This window comes from Primulina tabacum, chromosome 9, assembly GCF_025594145.1.
Source record: "Primulina tabacum isolate GXHZ01 chromosome 9, ASM2559414v2, whole genome shotgun sequence".
NCBI lineage: Eukaryota > Viridiplantae > Streptophyta > Magnoliopsida > Lamiales > Gesneriaceae > Primulina > Primulina tabacum.
Genome location: NC_134558.1, coordinates 33,349,467 through 33,364,115, shown reverse-complemented (window position 1 = coordinate 33,364,115; position 14,649 = coordinate 33,349,467). Strand labels below are relative to the sequence as shown.

General features: G+C 31.0%; 1 protein-coding gene across 2 annotated transcripts; it reads right to left on the bottom strand.

Annotated features, from left to right (window-relative positions):
* Positions 1-5,009: 5,009 nt before the first annotated feature.
* On the bottom strand, positions 5,010-7,519 carry LOC142555333 (ethylene-responsive transcription factor ERF118-like). Of its 2 annotated transcripts, none has more exons than XM_075666156.1 (3): positions 7,501-7,519; positions 6,796-7,023; positions 5,010-6,622 (listed from the first exon to the last, which is right to left on the bottom strand). In XM_075666156.1, exon 3 carries the CDS (start codon positions 6,392-6,394, stop codon positions 5,300-5,302), a length of 1,095 nt encoding a protein of 364 aa, XP_075522271.1. In that variant the 5' UTR covers positions 6,395-6,622; positions 6,796-7,023; positions 7,501-7,519; the 3' UTR covers positions 5,010-5,299. The 2 variants fall into 2 exon arrangements, with proteins under 2 accessions (XP_075522271.1, XP_075522270.1); XM_075666155.1 differs by lacking the exon at positions 7,501-7,519 and adding an exon at positions 7,153-7,444.
* Between the last annotated feature and the right edge of the window lie 7,130 nt (positions 7,520-14,649).

The following is a 14,649-nucleotide window of genomic DNA, read 5'->3' as shown; positions in this document are numbered from 1 at the left end:
ACTTCAATGTGTAAAAACGTTTTTGGTGACAACATTTTATCAAATAATGATATGCAATATTTTGAAAATTTGAATAACACATAAAATACTTCAATAATGCATCTTAAAAATAGTAGCAATAATTAAATGCAATAAATAAATATACACGAATTTGTTTATGGATGTTTAGATATTAATAACACTTACGTCACCCCTTCTTCCCCTTGAGATGATCCACTGAAAGACTTTGATTTATACAAATCCTTGTACAAACTCATTTCAACTTAAAATTTATCTCTTGCCTAATTGAAACTTCTAGCACGCTCTCAATTGTAGGTTGCAACCTCACAATCCGCAATCGATCTCACAATCCGCAAAACGTTTAATGTCTCTTACAACATGACTACAAACAAAATCTTTAATTTCTTTTTGTGAAGACTTATTCAACTAAACTTTTAAAATCAACTCACATGTATATGTGTGAGTAATTGTGTGTGTGAATTTTTACATTGTATGCATATGTCCAATGTATTATCACACTTGATATTGCTCACATTCTAGAAAAATTTCTTCATGTAAGATTTTCATGCTTCAAATCCTCTTCAAAAATTTGTATTTATAGGCTCCAATAATGATATATACGTTAACACAAAAATATGGATGTTTGGAAAATTTCTGTATTGTTCCTGATATTGAAACGGTCATTTTGCTTTGCTGGCCACTTTCTTGAGCCTAGTTGATTTTGAGGTCAGCTACCAGTAGAGCTCGTCAGCTATACTAATCATTAAATTGTACTTCTAATCTAGATTTAATCAAACTGATGAGGTCTGCTGAAATCAGCCTACTGATTTCAGTCTGCGCAAAAATCGTATTTTCATCGTCATTTATCAGCATCTTAAACTCTTATTCATACTTTGACTTGTGAAAAAGATTTGTAGATCATCATCTTAGTTTCATAACAAATACTAAATCGTTTCATTTGGATAACCAAGCTAATCAGGCTGGCTGAAATACCGCAATTGCTCATATCCAACTGATGCTTGATGATCAGCCAAGTTGATGAGTCTTTCTACCATCAGTTTGCCTGGATAACATCCGATTTAGCTCAACTGACATGAAATACGACTTGACCCAAAATTGAGTTTTCTATTCATTCATTTTTTACGTCTGGTCATTTGACCCAAAATATGTTAAAACATAATAAAAAATTTTGTTATAACTAAAATCAAGATTGTTAGAGTTCCTAAACCCAATATTTTGTGTTTTTGTTATATACCTATATTATAGGAATTTATTACCATTTAACACAAGAATTAAAATTGGTTGACACAGAAAAGTAAAAGGCACTTAAATTTAGCGTTCACCGCAAGCAAACAAGCATAATGGACCACTCACTAAAGTTTTTGCCAACCACTCCTCTTGTCAAGGGCGCCACTAGCACAAGTAGAAGTAGGATGGGTTCAGTTTTAATCGAGAGGCCGTTCCATAAAATTTAAAAACAAAATAAACGAGCAAGATATTATGTAATAAACCTAATTGAGATAAAACCATCTCATCCACTAAAATGAAAAATTGTTAAGCTTTCCCTTCGAAAAAATTACAAGTTACACACACACACGCACATATATATACCCCCACCAACTGTAAGAAATCTAATTAGATACTAGTAACCGTGGCACACGCGTTGCGTGTGTCCTGAATACATGTGACTAATATATTAAATATTCATGATATTACAACATAATGACGTCACAACATAAAGAAGAGAGTTTATTTTTCACGGTGGCTAGTTTGGAGAAGAAATAATATTATTTTTCACGTGAGCGGTTTCCTTATGACAGTGAATATAATATTATTTGTTAAGAAAAAATATAATATAAAAAATGAGAAAGGATAAAATAGGAAAGAAAGTTAGAGTTCTCGTAGAGCGGTTATTATTAGAGGCTCAACAATAATAAAATAGTAAATAGTAAATATAAAAAATTAAAAAGGGTAAAACAGGAAAGAAAGTTGGTGTACTCATAGAGCGATTATTATTAGGGCCTCATACTTAATATAATAGTATAGATAAATATATATATATAGTTTCATGAATCAATTTTATAAGATAAATATTTGATCTGACTCAACTCATGAAAAATTATTATTTTTCACGATAGTTGGATCGAGTCAACATATCTTACAGATATAAATAAGTGAGATCGTATGACAAAAAACTACTATGTTAAATAAGAGGTCCATAGTGGTATTTTTAGGTGTGGACAAAAATACCCTTCGGTTCTTAAATAGATAACTTATAATGAAAATTTATGATAATAAATTACTTAGTTTATCTAATGATCTAACAAATCTTACATAATCTATTATCTGATTATCGTTTTATTCGATTCGATTCGATTGAATATTGAATTGGCCATTTGGATTTTTTTAAAAAAAACAGAATTAGTAAAATGTTAACATTTTAGTAATAGAATGAGAATCGTCGAAAAGATACAGCATACCCAAAGTTTAGATTGCAAGTACTACTTGATATTTATGCAAGTTTTGTATTTGTAATATTTTCTTATAAGATAATTTTTTTTAAAAAAATAAAGCTCCTTAGATGTGCGTGTGTGTAAATTTTATGAAATAATAAAATAAAACCTGGAAATGTCCACTTGCAACGATGCCCCTATTGCAAAGAAAACATAATTAAGTGGACGCATAATGCATTTTCCCGAATGACCCACTCCTAGATACTAGCATTTTTCCGTGTACTACTAAATAATAAAGGCAAAAACTTGTATGAGGTGGTCTCACGAGTCGTATTTTGTGAGATGGATCTTTTATTTGGATCATTCATGAAAAATATTATTTTTTATGCTAAGAGTATTATTTTTTATTGTGAATATCGATAGGGTTGACCCGTCTCACAGATAAAGATTTGTGAGACCATCTCATAAGAGACATACTCAATAATAAATTAGTAAATAATAATTAAATAAATGAAGGCTGGAATCAATCCTGAATTTAAAGGTTCATATATTTATTTGTTTATTTTAATGAATATTAAAATTAATGTTGGGGGTTCAATAATTGTCATTGTTGGGTATATGATTGAACCATGACGCTTGGACTGCTATGCAGTTTAAAATATTTGAGTTGCACAATTATCATCAACTATGACTTTTGATAAAGTAGTATGCACTCGCTCATATAGATAATTTTAGATTGAACAAAAATATTGAATGTAAAAGTGTCGAGAAGAGTTTCTATTCATTTGCCAAGATACATAATCACTTTTCAAAAATCAAATCAGCATGAGATCAGATTTAAGATTTTACTTAAATTGAACAGAAGTAGAAGCAAAATATGGGGATAAGAAACACCAAAAACTTATTATTTTAAAAACTAAATATTTTTTCTTAAATGTGTTTGGCAATATGAAATTAGATGGAATCTGATGGAATCTTGAATTGCAATTATCATTTTAGTGTTTGATAAAATGAAATTTCAAAATATGATTGGTGATTGATGCGATTCCATGAGATTTCATTTAACTTAGTAACTTTATTTTTAATTTCATCTCGATAAACTTTATATTTTTTCATTTCTTAAAAAACTCTTCAATAAGTTGTTTTGTTATATGCTGAAAATAATTTTTTTTATAAAAAAATATATGAGTATTCATAAAATATTATTAATAAAAAAAATAATTTTAGAGATAATTAATACAAATTTTTTTACTATAAGAAATATTATTTTTTTTTATTTTCAAATCAAATTCTAAATCTTAGTCAAGCATCGAAATGAAACTCCAATTTCAAATCCAAATCTAAATCTTGTTGAGTATGTCTCTTGTGAGACGGTCTCATGAATATTTATCTGTGAGACGGGTCAACCTATCGATATTCACAATAAAAAGTAATAATTTTTTATGGATGACCCAAATAAGATATCTGTGTCACAAAATATAACCCGTGAGATCGTGTCACACAAGTTTTTGACAATCTTGTTTTTTCTACATCCAAACACTATGTTAATTATGTAAACACTTTTTCAATAGCCCAAAAAAAAATTAGATCTTGAACGACCGTATTAAATTTAAATGATACTACGAGTAGGTTTCGATATGGAGCATAAAAAAAAGAAGGAAATTCGCAATTATTAATTGTGTATACCATCCATTAGGACACTTGGAGGTCAACTTAATGGAATGAATGTGTCCATTGAATGTATACCAGCAGCCTCAAACAGTGTAATAAAGCAACAAAACAACAAGGGGCGGACCCAACACAAGTGGAACCAAAGTATGAGGAATATGTAACTTTCCATTCCAACTACAAAGAGAACAAATTTTTATACGTGAGATGAGTCAATTTTACCGATATTCATAATAAAAAATAATACTATTAACATAAAAAATTATTTTTTTTTTATGAATGACCCAAATAAAATATTCGTCTCACAAAATACGACCCGTGAGACCGTCTCACACAAGTTTTTGCTAACTACAAAAACCAGTGAAGAGAAACAAGATTTAAAATGGTAACAACAATCATTAATAAAATAAAAACATCCTTGAACTTTTCACATTATTATAAATAAATCTTTTGTAAGACTTTTGATAAATTTATTTTTTTGAAACGAAATGATCTGAAATTTATTAATAAATAAAAATATTATTTTTGACATAAAAAATAATATTTTTTTATGATTTTGACCGAATTAATGATCAATATGACAATCTCCTCGTGACAAAATCTCATATTTTACCATTAAGGTGAAAAAATTTATCAAATGTTCAAATTGCCCAAATGTAAAACTCTATAATGTAAGATGGCGTTTGGATAATATACGTCGAGAAATTTGTTTTTGAAAGAAATCTTAAATTTCGTATATAATCTTTAGCAAAATAATAATCCTTTACACACCAAAATACGTTACATGCATGCATATTGATCGAATTTTCTTAACGCAAGCATCATCATGATTCCCATCTCGGTATTCAATTTGAATCATAAAAAATAAATAAGAACAAAGATATAAGATGATTCCAAAACTTGAAATTCATAATATCTCAAATCCAAACATACAAAACACTTTCAAGTTTAAAACGCCTTTGGACTGCTCCAATTGCATAAGAAAAACCAAAGGATTCTTCAAACTCTTCAACAAAATCTCATATGCATGGATACAAAATCTCTCTTCATGAACTAAATAAATAAACTCATTATTGAAAAAGCCTCTCGAGAAAATTAAGAAGTCTGGTCTTCGAGAGAAAGAACACTCTTCTTAAATTAGCTCAGAGATACCGATGCAGATCATAAAGTTTATAGTCCTAATAGCTGCAAAACTTAGGGCATGCTATATCGAGGGGTGCACCGTTCATCATCGGTGGTGCCATATTCATCGAGGCAGTCACTTCATCAATCCAAGCAAGGGCTTCATTGCAAGCCTCAAAGTCAAAATCGAAGTCAAAATCAGGCAACGCGGTAGTAGGGTGATCACCATCATCGAACCCACAAATGGGAAGATCATCAAATTCACCAAGGATGTTGTCCAATGGTGGGACGAAATCATCAAACTCAGTGAACGAATCGAGCTCAAAAGCCAAGTCCATATCCGCGCCCATTTGTGCCAGCGCCATCAATTCATTGCCCACCAATCCACCATCACCAGAGTCCGCTAACTGCTTCTCTGAAACATTTTTGTCCACAGGTACAACATCAACTATCTTATCCTCGTTCTCAGGGCTGACTCCTGAGCTTGAGCCCAAGGAATCCAACTCAAGCACAGAAGATGGTGATGTGCGGGAGACCGGCAACACAGAACTTGCACTAGAATCGTTTTCAGACACACAAGCACTTGAATAATTTGATATCTTGTTCTCGCCGTTCTTAGATAGCACCACAGAGGATACGATTTCATTGTTAGAATCATTCAAACTCTTGTGCATTGAAAAGTCTGTGTTAACAGCCAAAGCCTCGAATTCCATTCGTTTGTTTTCATATGCTTTTGACGCCTCTTCAGCAGTACTATAAGTCCCTAACCAGATTCGTTTTTGCTTGATAGGATCACGGATTTCCGCGGCCCATTTCCCCCATTTACGCTGCCGAACACCTCTATATTTTCTGGTCATCGGACTACATTTTCTCTCAATTAGCGGGGCAGCTCGTTTCTTCTTGGGGCTTCTTCTCTCCGATTCATCAACTTTCCCCACTTGACTATAGTCCTCAACAGGGAAACAAACTTCGCGGATAAACCTCTTAACCTTAGTCTTACTGGCTCCCTCATCATCAGATGAATCGGTAGCATCTGGGTCATCACAAACAATCACCACTTTCCTCAAGGTTCGGATGGGTTCAAACTTGTTCCTCAACTTACTGATAACAGATTCTTGATTCGATGAATTTGTTTTGTGAGGTTCCGGCATTTTTACCTTACTTCAAATCACTAAATAACCCCTCAATAAAGAATACCCTCAAAATTTATAAGTCAACAAACTAAAAAACAACAATAGGCGAACAAAAATGGGTCTCAAGCAAACAAAAACACTTCAATCAAGGAGTTTTTCTAACTACGAAAACCTCTGAAGAACAAAAGGAGATGGAATAGCCGATTTATGTGATAACCTCCAAAACACTCAACTCCGGAACAAGTCCTGCAACACAATCACAAAAACCCACAATAAATCAACACAAAACCAAATAAAATAACAAAACCCCATTTCAGATCAGCGCTTAACAACCCCAAAAACAGCCATAAATCACCTCAAACATGATATATAATTTAAGAACCAAAACCCACGAGGGTTTAAGGGAGAAAGATGTATACCTTTTGGGCCTCAAACGCATCGAAACGGTTGGGAAAAAAAGGTAGGCGATCTGCTGGAGTTTGCAGCAGAGAGATTTTCGCATGCGGTGAGCAGATGAAGAAGAAACTGATGATAAACCCAACTTCAACGGAGCCCCAAACACAACAGCCGAATCAGAACCTGCCGACATAAATCTATCACTCCTAACCCCCCCTTACCTCAATCAACCCTTCCTCTTCTGCTCGACTCTTGATAAAAGAACCACAAAAAGGAAAGAAAAAAATGGATCAAACACGCCTATTTATAAGAGAAACAAAGAGTTAAAAAAAAACGACCCGTAGAGTGCAGAAAATGGATTAGAAATCTATGGCTATAACCTTCTTTGCCGGAATACAAAATGACAAAGATCAAGGTGTGGTGTTATCGAAATCTCAGCAGAAAAACCAGTGACATAGACCTCTTCTACCACTATCGAAAAAGGGTATGAAAAATTATGCTATCGCTACGGCTTCTCGCTGTGAATAATATAAAATGCAAAACGTGGACTATTAAATAACAAATTAGTTCTTTCTTTAATTCCGGAACAACCACCATTGACTGAGCATAAAAGCAGATCTCAGTAGCAAAAATTCATAAAATTTACATTAAAAAAAAACACAGATATATCATGCGTTGCGTCTAAAATCTAAATAAAATATGAAACAAAAACATTATAATACGCATACTGATTTCTTGTCTCCAGTCTGTTTTCACCCTCACTTTTCTTTTGCCTCTTCCTCGGCTTCTATTTTCTTCAGTCAAAATGGTCATTCAAGGGAGGGGTGTGTACACCGTATGTACATGGTATATTTATATAATTAGATTACATAGATTTAAGAATTCCTCAATTCACTACTGGCAGCGAATAAATTCGTAAAACAGATTGTTTTTTTTTCATATTCAACAACAAGCCCGAGATTTTCTATTAATTTTAGGAGATTCTAGCTTTATCTTTAAATGGTCTAATTGTTTCAACACCTTTTATGAAAAGTCCAAAAAGCACAAAATTTCATAAAAAAACGTTAATATGGTTATATATTTTTATTTTTTAAAAAAAATTACATTTCACCCCGACATTATAAAAATTCAGGCAGATATACATTATTTAATAGGGAATTTTATGTCAGGTTTTAATTAAGAAACGCAAAATCTAAAATACTATAAATTTACATTCGATGTTTTTTTTTATTTTTTTTGCATGACATGTTGATCCGACTATTTTTAAATCGCGATGCTTATCCTCCACACTCTTGCCACTCTCCTCACAATCCGGTTCATGGTTATTTTTTTTTTGAAAAAACTCTTAAATCTGTCCCCAATATCATATCATGTCCCCGGTTCAGAAAATGATTAGGTTTTTTGTGAGATGATCTCACGAATCTTTAATTGTGAGACGGGTCAACTCTTCATTATTATGTTTGAACGAACCAAATAAATTTATGTATTTTTGTAGTTTTGTATTATGCTTATATATTTTTTCATAAAAATTATCATGAATTTCAAATTCACTAAATAATGAGACATTTGTAATTCATTTTACTTTGTGTAACTGATATATAAATACGTGAGATATATATTTAATATTTCATCAATTGTTTAATTGTTATCAATAAAATTATAATTTATATATATAGATTTCAAATATATTCAAATATATATTCATGCATATTTATACAGTAAGTACACCGATCGGCGATCACAATTGACTTGAATCTTTATAACAGTAAGGTCATTTGAAATATGTTATGATTATAATAATTATTATAATTTATAATATAAATAAGTAGACGATGAATTTGAGTTTTTTCAATTTAATTTGTTAGACTACATGAATTTATTTGAAAAATATTATGAGTAGGTCTCTTGTGAGACTGTCTCACGGATTTTTATCTGTGAGACGGGTCAACCCTACCAATATTCACAATAAAAAATAATACTCTTAGCATAAAAAGTAATACTTTTTCATTGATGACCCAAATAAGAGATCATTCTCACAAAATACGACCCATGAGACCTTCTCAGACACGTTTTTGTCAAACATTATATACATAGTTTATGCAAATAGTCAGAGAAATGGTCTTTAAAAAAAAGGATGTATCATATATGTTATAATGATTTGATTTTTAATGAGTATAGTATAATTTTTAGTGCATCTAAAATTATTTATGATTTAGATATTTTTTAAAAAATTATTTATGATTTATTTGATACGATAAAAAATTATCACGATTCACGATGGTGTCTATATTTCATTTTGTGAGTTGGAGGCCGTGCGGCATGGTTGGGAAATGATTCATTGGCGTGTTGTTGCAGCTGCGTTAACAGAGCGTGGGTAGCACTTACCGATTGAATTGGGTTTATCGGCAGAGAGTGATATCACGCGACATATTACAGATTGGACTTTGTGTTGTTGGCAGGCAATGAATTCGAGACCTGCCGATTCTGAGAACCGGTAACTGATTACAGCTCATCTTTCGTTTTACCCATTTTGGGCCTTTCCTTTGCCATTATTCACGGTTGTGCCACTGCGAGGTGCAAAAGAATTCTAATCGTTTAAATAAATTTTAAAATATTTTCAAGCTTTTGTTATGTAATCCGTATTCGATAAATTAAATAAAATATCAGATTAAAAATCTATTCAGTGCAAGATATATCGATTTATTTTTTAACCAAAATTTCGATAAAAATATCATAAAGCGTAAATTTTTTAATGCATATTATATAGTTTGCAATGCGATACACACAATCGTAATCTTTTGTGCTAACTAAGTTTATGATTTATATAATATAATCAACTAAAAAAGCAAAAGTTTAGATAATGGAGAAATAATTTAGATTATTTGTTTTGAAAAAAAATTTGTGGAGATATGACGGTTGTAAATATATTACAAATTTATTACTGTATATTTTTATAATATTGTTTATTAAATAAAAATTAAGTATTTTTTTAAAGGAGTAGGTATCTTGTGAGACGGTTTCACGAATCTTTATCTGTAAGATGGGTCAACCCTATCAATATTCACAATAAAAAGTAATACTCTTACCATGAAAAGTAATATGCTTTCATAGATGACCTAAATAATATATCCGTCTCACAAAATACGACATGTGAGATCGTGTCACATAATTTTTGCCTTTTAAAATTTAAGAGTTATATTTTCTAAAGTTATAAATTAGACCATGATTTTTTCCGGTTTTTGGTCTCTGTTTCTTTACAAAAACTTTTTCAAATAATCGGATGAATCAATTTTGTGAAAAAAGTTTTTTTTTTACTCAATTCATAATATCATTGTTTAAATAAAAAAATATTATTTTTATTTTAAATATAAATCGAGACAACCAATATAACAAAAAAAATAATAAAAAGACAAAAACTTGTGTGAAACGATGTAACGGGTCGTATTTTGTTAGACAGATCTCTTATGGCAAAAAACTTGTGTGAGACGACCTCACGGGTCGTATTTGTGAGACGGATCTCTTATTTGGGTCATCAATGAAAAATATTACTTTTTATGCTAAGATAATTACTTTTTATTGTGATTATCAGTAGGGTTGACCCGTGTCACAGATAAAGATCCGTGAGACCGTCTCACAAGAGACCTACTCTCAAGAGATTTGGGTCATCAATAAAAAGTATTATTTTTATGCCAAGAGTATAATTTTTTATTGTGAATATCGGTAGTATTGATCCGTCTCACATATAAAAATTCGTGAGAACGTGTCACAAGAGACATACTCTAATAAAAAACAAACAAGACTGTTTGGTGGGCATTTAGTAATATTTCTAAGTGGTTCACGTGGTCATCCAATCTTTGTTGAGTTCACAAGGTCACGTGACGCGGGGACAGGAGTTGATGACCTTGGATTTCGTTGGCATACTCGCCCCATTTATTTATTATTATTTTATTCTAATATATTATTAAAAATACATATATTGATATTAATATAATCGATTTTTTTTTTGGGTTAGGTGTATTTTTTTGTGTTCATAAAATCAGATATATATTTTTTCCTTTCACCGAAAATATATTTTATCGAAAACTTTGGAAAGTAATATATTCTCTAAAAAATATTTAAGGACTATACTTTTTGGAAATAGCGCATAACATATAAAGAACGATCTTGATTTTCCAAACCTGATTTTTTTCCCCCTTAAAAATGACGATATATTTGCATTCCTTTTATCCTCCCTTTTCCAAAAAACCAAAATATGTTATACGGATGCATTCACAATTACCAATAATAATTAGGATATTTGGCAACATACACCTTCTATTGTACTAATTTTGGCACACTACATCATTAAATTATAATTTTGACAGATGGCACCCTCGAATAAAATTTTAAAAAATTATTTTCACCCCTTTTATGTTTAAAATATAAATCTTTCCATCAAATATAAAAAATAAAGATCTTTTTATATTTTCAATATAAATCTTTCTCCCAAATATTGAAATTAAAGAACAATTTTGTCGATTGAAATAAACGATTACACAAATTATTTGATAAATTGGGTTTTCGTTGTCTAGATTTTTAAGTAATAGATAGATAATCAGATATAATCAATAGCGGGCCTGAAATAAATAAATTTACATTAAAATATTTTCAATATAAATCTTTCTCCCAAATATGGAAACGGATTCACTCGTTCACAATTTTAGTCACTCAATAGTGGGCCTGAAGATTAGTGGGCCAATTAAAGACGGTAATCAAAGTTTGGTCCACTCAACAGTGGGCCTGTAGATCTGATTGGGCTCGAAAAATAATTTATAATTATGAAATAAAGTCAAGTATATTTATTTTGTTTTCTTAATATAATTTTTTTTAATCAGCAAATGTTGCTGGGATGCTACCATCTCACGACGACTGCACCCCGAAAGTCTTCTATTTACTTGATGGAAATATGGAAATTGTTTGGAAAGGTTGCCGAGCAAACACATCTTTTCAGTCACAAATCACAATCGAGGAAAAAAAATATCACACTTGGGAGTCATCTCCTAGATTCATGCACTACTATTGTCTTGACTGACTTGCCATTTAAGTTAAAACTTTCCGCTAGAGAATATTACAAATTTTCTAATGTATTTTTGCTTTTTCGCGATTTTGGTATGCTGTGTTGTCGAATTCTTGTCTCACTCTTTTGTCTCCCGATTTTTTGCAATCTTAATCTTTTTTAATCGAAAATATTGATATGACAATACACACGTTAACGTCACATCAGTATCACATAAGAAAAATGACTAAATTGAAAAACACAAAGATAATATATTAATACCTGAAATTTGATGGTATAAATCATCAAAATTGTAGATAATCAAATTTACTGAACAAAAAAATTACAATTTTCAGTTTTCTTCGGTATACATACAGAGAGATGAATTGTCCGGGATATTATTCTCTATATTTTTGTTAATTTTATTATTTGAATGGAATAAATTGATTGGGGGAGCCAAAATTAATTGAGGGGGGGAGAAAATTCAGCCCAGCCCCTACCCCACTCCACCAAACTCCAAGCTAATTAAAATAATTTTGTAAGGTTTTAGAATATCAACGTCAATTTTTGTCCTTTTAGATCCCAAATTATTGGTTGGCAATTGATCACTCAAACCAGGGACATTTACTTTATTGTACCTGTGACGTCATCAAACGCGGTCCAGATGACGTAAGCGGAACAAATTTCGTGGTAACCATCCCCTAATTTCACATGGTATATTTTTAATTTTTTATTTGACAGATATATTTTGTCCCTCAACCCCTTCAAATTATTTAATGTTGGCAAAAATATTTTGAACAAATTGCGATTTCACTTCATCCCAAGATTCTGATACATGATAACTAATGCAGTTTGAGAAGAGAAAACGGGTGGATGACGGAGAAGCAGCTGACAGGAAGAAAGGGAGGGTACGGCAAGGAGACGACAGCGTCAATGTGGAAGTGCCGTCGGACGAGGAGGTGGAAGAGTTCTTCGTCATGGTGAGGAGAATGAAGGTGGCGTTGGAATACTTCAAGAAGCGGAACGGCCGTCAGCTAACGGCGGCATCGTGGATTCCGTTACTGGAAAGGGAAGATTTTGGTACAGTGGAGGGGGGGCGTGTTAAAGCGGGTTTGGATCTTAACTCTGACCCGGTTAGTGAAATTGATGCCGGTAATGTCCCGGATTCGGGTTAGCAAGTGGAGCTTTTGGTGTGCAGGAATCTGCGTTTAACAACCCGCAACCGTGTGTTAAAAGGGTTGTGTTTCCATCAAAATATTTTATTTGAGATTTGGATTTACATAATTATATTTTCGATAAATTGAGATTTATTATGTATTTTTACATTTACTCTCTAATTTATATTGTCAAGAGATCAGTCTCACAAATTGAGATTCGGATTTTACATAATTATATTTTCGATAAATTAGAGTATCGTGTTGATTAACATTGGAAATCGATATTTACTCTCTAATTTATACTATCTACATTTAGATAGAGGGTGGATGCCAATAACAAACTTTGTATCAATATCAAAAGTAACCTTCGTTTCAATATGAATAACTACGGTATTGATTAGAAAATTTAATAAAATATTCAATATTATTATTGTACTTAATTTATGTTAATAAATATGAATGGTTTTTATAATATCAAATGTCTCAGAAGTAAAGTTAACCAACTTATTAAAAATAAAATACACCTAAAATTAAACTACAAATTTATTCGAAATAAATACATCCTCAATTTTGGTCTTTTCAGAGTTCAACTTGAAAATTGTATTAAATAAATATTATAATACATATGCTCCTATTTTTATAATAAAAACACAATTAAATAAATAATAGAGGAAAAAGTTCATACTATGCTGGAATATTGAACACTAGTATCGAGTTTGTAGGATGTCCGTAATACTTGTGCAAGTTGCAACTTACAACTTACAAGTGTATGCATTTATATTGAGCAAAAATTTGTGCGAAATGGTTTGACAGATATTTTATGGATAACAAAATAAAATAGTGCTTGCATGATTTAGGTAAAAATATTTTTTATGGATAACCAAATAAAATATATGTTTTATATTGAGTTTTGTCTGTTCATGCGCCGATAGTGCTTGCATGATTTATTTATTTTTTTATCTAATTTTATGTATTATATAATATGATAATTGAGCCCTTGATTTTGTGAGTCAAGTCAAATATCAATTTTTCAGGTTAATCGAGTGATATTAATAATTTTATTGATATTTATAAAAATTATTTATATAATTATCTCGAATTCATTTATATAATTATCATATTATATAATATATAAAAATAAAAAAAATATTTATTTGATTTTAATTTATACCTACTAGCATAGATTTATAAAAAGCAATTATAAATTGAGGGCAATTAAGTCATTTGTAGTGTATTTATCAAGGACACATGATATTATCATGTGCTTTTTAAAAAGATACCAAACATGGGATACAGAGGATTATTTATCAATCTCTCCCTTATCCCATGTACCAAACTATGCCTAAGAGTATTACTTTTAATTGTAAATATCGGTAAGGTTGACCCATCTCACAGATAAAGATTTGTGAGACCGTTTCACTAGAAACCTATTCTTTATATTGTTGGTTCGTTGGTGTTTAATGATTGTGAGCTAATAATGATAAAATAATTGGCCAAAATTATTTTAACCGCACATAAACCGTGGAGATATAAGCTTGTATACTAAAAGATTTGGGCAAGAGTCTTGCCCACATAGACAATTTGACCTAGATGAGATAATGTTATGAATAATAACGTACCAAAAAATATACGTAGACACGAGATATAAGATTGAGATAACTAATAATCGTTACATATGAAACTGT

Coding starts and splice junctions, on each gene's coding strand:
- LOC142555333 (XM_075666156.1), bottom strand. CDS start 6,394: ATGCCGGAACCTCACAAAACAAATTCATCGAATCAAGAATCTGTTATC.